Here is an 11,546-nt window from a genome sequence, read left to right as displayed (position 1 = left end):
TTCTTAACTGTGAGTTTTATTAACTGTTGCTACGATCATTAACTTTGCAGGACTACCTTTGAAACTAGAATTTTTAAAAGCGCCGTTAGATCGCATCTAGGAGGAGAGTTTTGTTAAAAACCAACAAAGCGAAGAGGAATCGGATTTCGTAGTTTGTTTTTTATTGCAATCTCTTTGATAAAGAACAAAAAAAGAAATAACAATAATAATAATAATAACAATCGAAGGCAAACGATTACGAAAATATTTAATATATGTTTATCAATTCTATCCATTGGTAATAAATTTATACGTAATAAAAATGTTTAATACATCTTTATCAACTCTATACATTCGTAATAAATTCTATATATAACAAAGCGTTAAAATAAATCAGATACAATATACATAGCGAACAAGGTAGATAAAAATGTTAGACATTTATAAAATTTGCAGATAAAAAACCTTATAAAAAGTATGTGTATAGAAAAGTAAACTGATAGAGGATAGAGGATACGGTTGTCAAAAGGTATGTCTCCAGGGTACTCCGAATTTCGATCGGGCAGGCTTCTTCCTTCGATAGAAATCGCCTTCGCCACGAATCCGATTACGGCCATCATCGAACAGCAGCGTCTTCTCCTCTTGCTCCCTTTCCTCCTGTTCCTTCCATCTCAGATGATTCTCTTGGCATCTACAGCGATCGCAACTCTTGGAATTTTCCAAGCCCTCCATCGAATCCTTTCTGTTTTCGCGAGCGAGAATTCTCGAAGTCGGCGACTTCTCGTAACGATTGCCGATTCTTTCGTTTCCCTTCGATCGATTCTTCCTTTTCTGTCCTTCCTGAGTCGGCCCGTCCTGCGCATTTCTCGACTTATACTTTTCCATGAGAATGGATATCGAATCTTTGTGATCGATAACTCCTACATTCTCATCCTCCTCTTCCTCTTCCTCCTTCTTCCCATAAGTTCGTATCCTCTCGTGATCCTTCGACGAACAGCCACGACGATTACCCAGAATAGAGAGGCACGTGCAACCGACCGGGAGAAAATTAGAAATCCTTTCGCTTTGAAGGGACAGAAAAAGGGAAAGAAAGAGAAAGAGACGTTCGTAGGTCTTCGTAATTAGTTTTACGGGTTCGTGCTCGTCTACGGGACTGCTTTCTAATCAATTTCGATTATTTTTCTTTCCGATACCGTCGAACAATATGTTCTTATTCAATTTTTCAACGTCGTACTTTAACTTTTTCCTGTTATAATGTTAACATAAGAAAAAAGTTAAAGATTGAAATGGTTGAACGGTGTTGAAAAATTATACAGACAAACTTTCATCCTCGATACGACCATTCTTAAATAACTTCAAATATTGTCAAGTACGTCGGTGTAACACGAAAATAATGAAAAACCCTTTAAAATATCAAGAAGGAAACCTTTTCTGCTGACAAAAGTAGCATCGTTGTCGATAGGAGCGACGAGGGCAGGCAGGACAACGATGACAGAAACGAGGCCGATGGTCTTCGGGCGATTGCAAGAGATCGAGGTTAATGTCTCGTGGGGAGCGAGGGTCGCACGTACAGAGCAAAGGTGAGATTTCTTCTTTCCTTGTCGTCGACCTATCTAATTTCGAGCAAGATCGACGAAGCTCCTGATCGTCCCGGTTCCTTCGTGAGAAATGGTCAAGCGTTCCGTCTTCAACGAGACGCTCTGAAACAGTGTTGTCTTAACAATTTCGAATTCGAAACGATCTCTCGATCGAATTTCTATATTTTTCTAAAGTTCTCATTCGATCCAGTTCAACGTCGATCGTTTATAAAATTATGACGAATTAAAATATTTGAAAAAAGATATATCTAAATATATATTTGATAAAAAAAGATATATAATTCTGATTGGAAGCTACAATTTTTTGACGAGTAGAACTCACCATGATTGTCCATGGAATTAACGCAACAATGTTTCTCGTGGGATGCAACGTATAAAAGATCAACGGAATCTAACTTGGATGAATCATTTTCTACGCGTTTTTTGATAGACACTGGACAGCATGTACATTTTCTTCTCGCGAGATGTGTAAAATTATTCTTCGTATCTCTTTCCAGGTCGTGACTTTTGTAGAAAAATTCGAATGATAATAATTCGCGTTAAATTGCTCTCGAACGAGATCGTAAGGCTCTCACTTGTATCGATCTACCGATTTCCTTGATTCAACATCGATAAAACGTTCGCGAGTTGACACTTTATCTAGAACATCTCCAACGGCACTTTGATCGTTCGACCATCTTGCGGAATCTTCGAAATATTCCTTGTTATGTCGACAACATGTACATTTGCTTTGTTTAATCGATAAACTTTGTTTTGCTGACAAATAACGTGGACCATCGTCGCTGTACACGGATGACGAACAAAAACACTGTGATTTATCGTTGTTAATCATACATTTCGCGGACGAAGAGCTCGCAGGTTGATCGTTCTTATTTTTCTTGGTCCATTCTACTTCGGTCTATGATAAAACAAAACAAAAAAAAGAAAAAGAAAAATTTCATTGGTACATTACTTGTTACCGCTTTTAAATCAAACTTCCTCGTATCGGCATTATTACTTTGGTGTCCTTAGATCTTACGCCGTAATCCTTTGGAAATTTTTTACGAGCACGACGGAAGGCGATCGATGCCGCGGCAAGCTGATGAGAAACGGATGGACAACCTTGCGACATCTTGGAAAAATGATTTCGATAGGTTCGATCATATCTTTCAATATTTAAGATTTTCTTTGGTTATATTTAATCCGATTAATTTCCTCCGTTTGTTGTCATAACGTTCTAATCGATTATCAAAGTCGATTTTATAAACTTTACATTCACTTTATGAAAATAATTTCACATAATTTGTTCATTCTGTCTATATATCGGTAAAGATCGGAAATCAACGGGATAGTAAATTGTACTTTCCGGGTGGAAAATCAATCGAAATATAGAACTAGAAATTCTCGTAAAGCCATAGACGTAGCCGAACGAGTTTGGTCGACGTTTTCCTTTCACAGGCACGCCAGGTCATAACACTAATCAGGGCAACGAGTAATTAGAAGCGAAAACACAGAGGCTTTAACGATGTTTGCTCGATAACAGTTTACAGCGATGTAGAGAACGGTTTCAGATCAACGACGGTGTTACAACATCGTCTACGTTACAACGTTCGTCTGTTTCACGATTTTCTCGGTCGTCCTAGATTTACCTTTCGTCGAAAGCAACCTCGTAACGTTACTGCAAACAACAAGGTAAAGAATTTTTTAACGAGACACTTAATACGATTACGCCTACTCCAATTCCTAACATTAACGAACGTTTGGATTCTCAATGTTAATTGTTTATTTGTGCCATCATAAAAAATTACATACTCCGTAACGGGTGGTCATCCAACAAATGAATGAAAAAACGATTTGCGATTTTCCTCGCGCAAGGAAAAAGAAATAGATTAACTCTGAGCCGCTAATGGTAGCGGGTCGTCGTTAAAAAAGATATATAATTAAAAGTAATAATTAAGAGTGTAATAGATTAATTACGAACTAAATTTTTGTAAACTAAATCTTTTCGAAGCTTGGAAACGATACGTGTGGACGCTTCGACACCACCTTTTTCCATATACCTATGGTTTATAATAAATTTATCATTCGTTTCTTATAACTTACATAACTTAGATAGAAGTTCTGGAATATGTACAAATTTTTACAGAACAATATATCTTAACTGTTTCCTTTTTTTACAGTATACTTCAATAACCATATATATGTATATGTATATATATATATATATATATATATATATATATATATATATATATATATATATACATACATATATATGTATGTATGTATGCCTGTCAAGGATATATAACCTATCAAGGAACAAATCGATATCAAATTGCATTCGTTCAACGTTTCTCGTTAATTCGTTTTTAAAGATCTTCATAAAGGATCTTATGTATCAACGTTATCAATACATTCATGTAGCGCGAAAATCATACAAAATAACTTCAATTCATCCATGGTGGACACGGCGCCGGTGGCTGATATGCTTGAGAGATTGGCACTTGATAATGCGGCGGCATAGTTTGCGCCGGATGTTGAGGCCGTTGTTGTTGATGCGGAGGTGGTGGTGGTGGTGGATTGCAAATAGACTGCATCAATGGATGCGAATTGTAAGGTGGTGGTTTTGCAGCATGCGGTGGTATTTGATTGTACTCGATGTTTAGCGGATGATCCATCACCGTGTTTTGAATGGGAGAACGATTACCTTCTAAATGACCTATTTTCGTAATAGCAAAATAATTAATGACAATATAAATTTATAGTTGATTATGATATACCTCTTGGTCTTATCTGTGGTGGTGGCATATTCGTGGGTGGTAAATTGGGAGGACATAACGCGTGATGTTCCTCTCTTGGTATTGGTGGAGGTCTACCCCAAGGAGCTCTGATATGATGAGATTGCCAAGGTGCTTGCGGAGGTGGAGGTGGTGGTAAAGGCGGTCCACTCGCAGGATTCATACCTCCGGATTCAGCGATTAATACCGGTTCATTACCTAAAAAAGAATAAGTATTTCTCATCCGTATCTATGTAGGAATTAAACAAAAGAAAAATTTCATAAACTTACATACCTGGATTTAGTCCCGTGTGTTTTGGATCGACGTTACGCTTTTCACCTGAATAATACCAAGAATTAATATAACTATAACGATATCGATGTAACTATAAAAACTTTGTTTCGCATAAAATCGCTTTTAGATTACGATATTGCGATTAGTATCACGAGGTACGCTAAAGTAACTTTGTGTTTCGCACATTATTTTGCAAAAACAAATATTCTTGCCGGTTAAGTCCGTTTCTATTTGTTGATAATACACCCAGCGACAAATAAAACACATGGCTTTTGTTAAGGCTAAAGATGTAATCGTTAAATTAATTATAATTATATTCGTCTTTCGAATTGGTCCCATCTCCTTTGCATGATCGTTCGCCAAACACGCTGCGCTGATAAAATATAATTATTAATCCTGATTAGACTCCGGATCGATATTCATACAACTAAAATGTAAATATTTTTAATAGTACTTTTTCGTATATATATATATATATATATATATATATATATATATATATATATATACTACTTTATAATAAGTATTCATTATACGCTCTTTTCTTCTCGTCCGGTTTAGTTTTCTCTAGTAGCATTTCTTACTGCAATATAAACTTCAAATGATTAGAAACGAATTATCGCTAACGTCGTAATCTCGTTGTTAGGATGCTTCTGGAAATTTTATTTAATTTATATTATCTGTTAACAAAATAAATTATTGCTATTCCCTTTTCAGAAGAATTTCCATCGACCATAGAAAGATACGTTATCCTAGAATTTACGTTGAAAATATTACAATATTTCAATGTTCGTTACATTTAGCATTCTCGACATATATTTAATAAAATATCAGATCCATATTTCTATAGTATCTTTGACATTCATGGTTTCTGAAATAAAAACTTTGCTGATTACATAATGTTCAAATATGCATACGAATATGAATTAGTAATTAACAAGAAACATTGCTAAAAAAGCAGTAAAATCAGAATGCCTGAATCAACTACTGTAGCCATACAGTATGTGCAAAGTTTCATAAAATCCAAATAATAAGAAACAAAGTTGAAGCAGCTAAAGTAGCAGTGTCACAAATCCTTTTGTCAATCTCGTGCCCATCTGTAAAGTACTTAGGCAAATTTAAAAGAAGCGATTTACCAAAAAATAGAAATTAAAAAACACCTATAACATTTTTTATATCATCTTTATAAGAATATATATTTACATTAAATAACACTACAGTCTAAGAGTATTGAGAAAAAATGCTAGATACTTTATTTTCAATAATTATAAACACACATTAAGGATAAATATATGTAAAGGAACGACTTTACATCGATAGAAAATTATTTATTTGATTAAAAATAGCCTTGGTTTTCTTTTTGTTTTTATGTTTATGGCAAATAAAAATGGTCTACCATAAACAATGATCGATTTGCGTGTAAAGTCTTTCCCCGTGATGAATATATTACGTTGTTCCGTTTAAAAAAATATCTAGCATTTTTTCGCATAAAATACTCTTAGTTACAGACCTGGATGTGGAGGTGGCATTAGCAGCTTGTTTCGATCTCCATGGGGTAGGCCGGCACCTGCTGGCGATGGACCATGTAAGACTTGCTGTTGACGTTCACCTTCTCTGCTTAAACAATTCAGTTGAACTCATTAATTTTTAAGTTGTTAACAGCACGCAAGCATTTCATATATTAATGTAAAAGTCACCTGATGCACACCCATGGCTATTTCTGAAATATTAAGAACAAGCCTGAATTCACCAGATGATAATTAATAGTATCAAAATTTATTTCATTACGTATTAACGGTATGTCGATTATTTAAAGGATAATTCTACAAAATAAAACTTAATTTTATGATGCATACGTTTGGCTTGCTACTGATGATGAAGGAACTTATAATTAACAATGAAAGCAAAAATCTCTTTTTAAATATAAAAACCTCCATTGTGCAAACTGCTTAATTTAAATGACAATTAAGCTTGTTTATTAATTATTTTCCTTTTCAAATCTTATCCATAACTGAATTATCCCATGATATGAACAAATCTATGTAAATATATTTTTCGTGACAAAAATATAGTTATGCGTGATAAAACTCTATATATCCATACATTAATTTTGACGTACGACAACGACATACGATCAGACATTGGCCCGTGATTTTCTCGTTTAAATTATAAGTATTCATCGTAAATTTATTTTTACATATGAATATATCGAGTTTCTTTTCTTTTTTTTTTTAATAGAAAAATTTGTGATTAAATAATCATTATATCTAAGATACAATACTTAACAAATAATCGATGTGACATGCTCAATAATTACAAAAATTGTGAATCGACAAACGTGAAGTTTCACGATCGTCAGTTCATCGATAGCAAATAAATTATTACATAGATCTGTTTAGTTTCATAAGAAATCCATATAGTCATCAAAGTTTACTCGGTCTTGGTAAAGGCAGGTTTCTGTAAAAAATTTGTTCAAACAATAATACGATTGTTTCGATTGAAATGTTACCTTCGTTACTTTTCTGCTACGTTTTGTACAATATCTCTTCGCACTGTTAACTAATCGAAACATAAATTTATATAAGCAAACGATGCTTTACCAATGCCGATATATATGTAAATTATAAATAATATAAAGAGAAAAAGAATGCTTTGCAAGAAAGCAAAGTATTAGATTATATTTATTTAAGTAAAAATTTCTAAGATAAAAACTAAACTATATCTCTCGTTGTACGTTACTAATCTTCTCAAAGAACACTTCGCTTATACTAAATCCGCTTTGTACAAAGATAACTTGATTTTTATACCTAGTGATTGTCCTACTATCGGCGTACAAGTTATCGTAAATGACTGATATGAATTTATAAGGATAAACAAACTGAAATAACGTATGCATGTGCTTACCCTGTGCCATGACGTTGAGCAGGTAAAGGGCCACATTGATACGGTGGTGGTTCCTGTTCGTAAACATCGGTTTCATTTGTGTATTTTATTATTTATCACGCATATACCCATATCTGAATAACTAATAATCGTAAATATACCTGATTTCCTTCTATATCAGAAAACCTTCTCTTCACTCCATGAGGTTTCTGTTGTTCAGGCGAATCCGGCTTTTGTTCGAAGGGTTGATGTTGGGGTGTTTGCACTGTATAATGTACTTGGGCCGGTATATGCCCATTTTGATATTGCATATGGGGAGTATGATATTGTATTTGCGCTTGTATTTGTGGCGGAGGTGCATTATGAAGTGGCATGTTACCAGGTGGCATTTGTACCTATGAGAAAATAGTCGAAACAAACGCTATAAAAAATTCATTACCTCGTTTATCGCTACTACCGCGCATTTATACGTTCGTTCTTTTCGTTATTCGTTATTCGTAGGATTACCTGTAGCTGACCCTGAGAATGAGGTATCTGTTGAGGTTGCTGCGTTTGATAGAGCCACGGAGCATTTTGCGGAGGAGGAGGTGCCTGCGTTGGTGGAGGTACGCTAGTAAGAACATTCATCGAATTTTGCATTTGTGCCACTGACGGAGGGGGTACTATTTGCGGAGGAGGCACCGGCTGCGGCAGTGGACCTTGCTCGTCTTGTTGATGCTGAATTTCACCTCCTTGAGGTAATGGGGGTTGCTGAGGATGTTGGGGAGATTGAGCATTAGGAACCAAAAAAGTTTGAGTAGATGGTGGTGGAACTTGTAAGTGAAATTGTGGAGGATGACCCTCAAATTGAGGTGGAATCATGTGCTGTGCTACAGCTTGAGGTTGTTCATGATTCTGTTGTATTTGTGGTGGCACGATATGTTCTCCAGGCTGTAGAACGAACTGCGCTTGTGATTGCGACACAGGTGCCTGTACCTGCTGATACTGTATCTGATAAGTTTGAGGCACAGGAGGTGGTGGTTGGTTTGGAGGGAAGTTAGGTGGAGGAAAATGAAGATGTAATAATGGTGGTGGCGGTTGTTGAGTTATATTTAGAGGAGTTGCTGGAGGTGGTTGTTGTAAGTTAACATTAACAGTCTCGATCATTCCTTGCGAAGGTGTTGCAGGTCTTTGTACACTGGGTTGGGTATAAACATATGACACTGCCCCGCTAACTGGCACACTGGCAGTCGAAATGAAATTCTGTTGAGCTGGACTTTGTGGTGGTGGTTGACTCATAACATACATTTGAGCAACAGGCTGCGGTGATGCTTGTGACCCTGGTTGGATACCTTGAATTTGTAGCGGTTGTCCAGGATGAATTTGATATTGCACTTGACTTACACTTGACGGAGGCCCGATTAATTGTACTTGTCCAACAGGTGGTGGTGGCATAAAAGTTTGTATTTCCTTAAAATAAAAAGGACTGATGTGAGCAACTCGTCGTCCCTGTTAATAGGCAACTCTTTATACCCCGTCAATAATGTTAATAACGAGCGACATCTTTCATCGAGAAACTTTTTTGAGCCTCTACGCGAGGCAATACTTTTTACGCAATAAAAGTTACCTTTTGAAACGACAAAAGAGTTTCTTTCCGATAGATGGTACTTGCCATCAAAGTTATCGACAGAACATGAAGTAACGATTCTCTCCTCCTCCATCTCCTCCTTCGCCGCTCTTTTTCTATAGATAGATTTTCCGATAAAACGACTGATTTCCAACTGACTAAAATAGTACCTGAGGTTGCGTAGGAGGTACTAATGGTCCTGAATGAGGCGGTATATGTACTCCTGGAGGAGGAACTGTTACTCCAGGACCCGGTGCTCCAGCTACTGTAGCTGTCAAAATAGTTGCCGGTAGGGTTACCACGTTACTTTGAGGATGTTGTATTATATCTGTAAAAAACGTAACTCTATATAGATTATCGTCTTATATGGATAGTGACATATTCGTCTAAATAATCGAGATTAAATTTATGACGATAGATTGTACCTTGATGTTGTATTGTAACAACGTTAGGCTGCCCTAAAGTACCGATATTCATAGTTTGAAACTGTGCTGTAAAATAATACAGTTTTGGATAGTAAATTTAATCAATATGTTATCAATGCATATAAATGCAACAAAAGTAGACAGTACATGGTTGTATTTGAGGTTGCTCTATAACCTGTTGAGATTGCACTGGTGGTGGTTGTTGTTGTATGTAAGTTTGCAGCTCGGACTGCATTGTTTGTATTAAGTTAATTGCCAACTGTTTTGCGTTTTGTAACGCTTCCGGTTTTGGATGTCTATAAAGTGTAAAGTTAACAGAAATTTATTTGACAGAAACAACATCGATAATAAAATATATAAAGCAATAACAAATATCTTACTCTATATGTAAATGAAGCGGTTCAGGAGATTCGGATCCTAAAACAGGATCTATAAATTGCGAGCTTCTTCCCCTTAAAGTTACATTCGCACCAGTCTCTCCTCTTATGTATAACAAATTTGCTCCACCAATGCCTATAATTCTTCCTCGTAGATCAAAACCTTGCGGTGCATTTTCTATACCAACGCATATCTTTTCCTGCCGAAAATAATATATTTTTTATCGTCAAACAGAAAATTTTCTTTTTACCATTTTCGATTATATTATAAATAACGTAAATATATATCTTACTACTGATGTAATTCCAGAATGTAAACTCATAAGAGGTGGAGGTGCATTAGTAAATCGGCTTGGTCTGTTTAATGAACTTTGATGTTCTGTCTTAATAATTTCATTAATTTTTTGTATTGCCACTGTTAAATCAATGATACATTTAAAAATGTTTAGATATGAAATTAAATGAAAAGAAATAAAATTACATACAGTCAACATTATGTTTTGAATGTCCTTGTATATATAAGTATAAAGGCCGTTCGTTAGGACAACGTAATTTTTCTTGTTCCGTCATAAAACGTCCGCGGGTCGATACAGTAGCTCCTAAACGCAAGACACGGGATACAAAATATTTAATACATATTTGTTTCGTAAGAAAATCGAATTCTTTTCAAAGAATCTTACCAGAGAACGAATTAATTTCATCTTGTATGTAACCTTTAGTGAGTAAAGTTCTAGCACTAGGAGGTGTCTCATTGATTTCAAACTCTGAAGTATATGTCTCGCCACTTTTAAAAGTTATCTAATTAAAAATATTGGTGTTAATGATACAAAGTAAATGAAAGAAAAAAAAAAATGAAGAAAAAAAAAAAAGATCTATTGTAATAACAAATTTATACGTATATTACCTTGTTGCCTGATTCAGAATTTCTAATCTTTTCTTTAGCCATGGAGATTAAATGTACACTGTCATTTATACACACTATATTACTTAAATATCATATAAACTTCATGTTACGTTATAAAATCGAACCTTTAATTATAACAATCAATCGAATAAATTTCTCTTCGGTATCACTTGCAAATCACAATCATAAAGTAGAGGTTAAATTCGAGGACGTGATTTCGAAATGTATCTTAATCCATGATGATTAATTTTTTCATAAATATTGAAACTTTTTTCAATAACATATTAATCGTATATTCGTCGTAAGAATTTGTAAAATTATTTACAATTATAAAACGCAGTTCGTTAACATCACAAGTTCGATGCTATTTGTCGTCGCTCACTGGACAAAACTTACAGTCAGTGAAGCCACAATGGGGCAGCAGCCGACGTTATGTTATATCGACGATAAATCACGTGGCAACATATCAATTAATCTTTGATTTATTTTTAAGTGATTGTAAGCACTCGATAATAACCGATGAACTGACCATTATGTATCGCATCGGGTGACCAGAATGACGTCTTTCCATCGTTCTCTTTTTTTTTTTCTTTTTATTATTTAGAATGTTATCGGGAAATATTTCGCAATTTTTAAAAAATATCAAAGCATTTTTCTTAATCATCCAACTTCTTTTATTACGATATTACACGCATTCTATTGTTAATATTTAAATTAGCATTA

The 11,546-nt window shown here is 35.0% G+C and overlaps 2 protein-coding genes across 4 annotated transcripts; both read right to left on the bottom strand.

The window, feature by feature from the left end:
- Positions 1-364: 364 nt before the first annotated feature.
- On the bottom strand, positions 365-3,183 carry LOC127065253 (uncharacterized). The gene is made up of 5 exons (XM_050997347.1): positions 2,575-3,183; positions 2,152-2,475; positions 1,900-2,116; positions 1,406-1,679; positions 365-1,042 (listed from the first exon to the last, which is right to left on the bottom strand). The coding sequence occupies exons 1-5, from the start codon at positions 2,686-2,688 to the stop codon at positions 502-504; spliced, it is 1,470 nt and encodes a 489-aa protein (XP_050853304.1). The 5' UTR covers positions 2,689-3,183; the 3' UTR covers positions 365-501.
- A 138-nt stretch (positions 3,184-3,321) lies between these two features.
- LOC127065052 (uncharacterized) lies at positions 3,322-11,377 on the bottom strand. 3 transcript variants are annotated; one of them, XM_050996889.1, is made up of 15 exons: positions 10,824-11,369; positions 10,600-10,717; positions 10,405-10,518; positions 10,213-10,334; positions 9,923-10,119; positions 9,690-9,838; positions 9,543-9,608; positions 9,288-9,445; positions 8,019-8,960; positions 7,673-7,906; positions 7,533-7,585; positions 6,139-6,242; positions 4,629-4,673; positions 4,337-4,552; positions 3,322-4,275 (listed from the first exon to the last, which is right to left on the bottom strand). In XM_050996889.1, the coding sequence occupies exons 1-15, from the start codon at positions 10,863-10,865 to the stop codon at positions 4,004-4,006; spliced, it is 2,832 nt and encodes a 943-aa protein (XP_050852846.1). In that variant the 5' UTR covers positions 10,866-11,369; the 3' UTR covers positions 3,322-4,003. The 3 variants fall into 3 exon arrangements, 2 of the variants coding, with proteins under 2 accessions (XP_050852846.1, XP_050852847.1); XR_007781939.1 differs by lacking the exon at positions 3,322-4,275 and adding an exon at positions 6,326-6,348 and having other exon boundaries at positions 4,452-4,552; positions 10,824-11,377; XM_050996890.1 differs by lacking the exons at positions 3,322-4,275; positions 4,337-4,552; positions 4,629-4,673 and adding an exon at positions 6,326-6,348 and having other exon boundaries at positions 5,094-6,242; positions 10,824-11,377.
- Between the last annotated feature and the right edge of the window lie 169 nt (positions 11,378-11,546).

Source organism: Vespula vulgaris, chromosome 7 (assembly GCF_905475345.1).
Source record: "Vespula vulgaris chromosome 7, iyVesVulg1.1, whole genome shotgun sequence".
Taxonomy (NCBI): Eukaryota; Metazoa; Arthropoda; class Insecta; order Hymenoptera; family Vespidae; genus Vespula; species Vespula vulgaris.
This window is presented reverse-complemented; position numbering and strand designations above follow the sequence as displayed.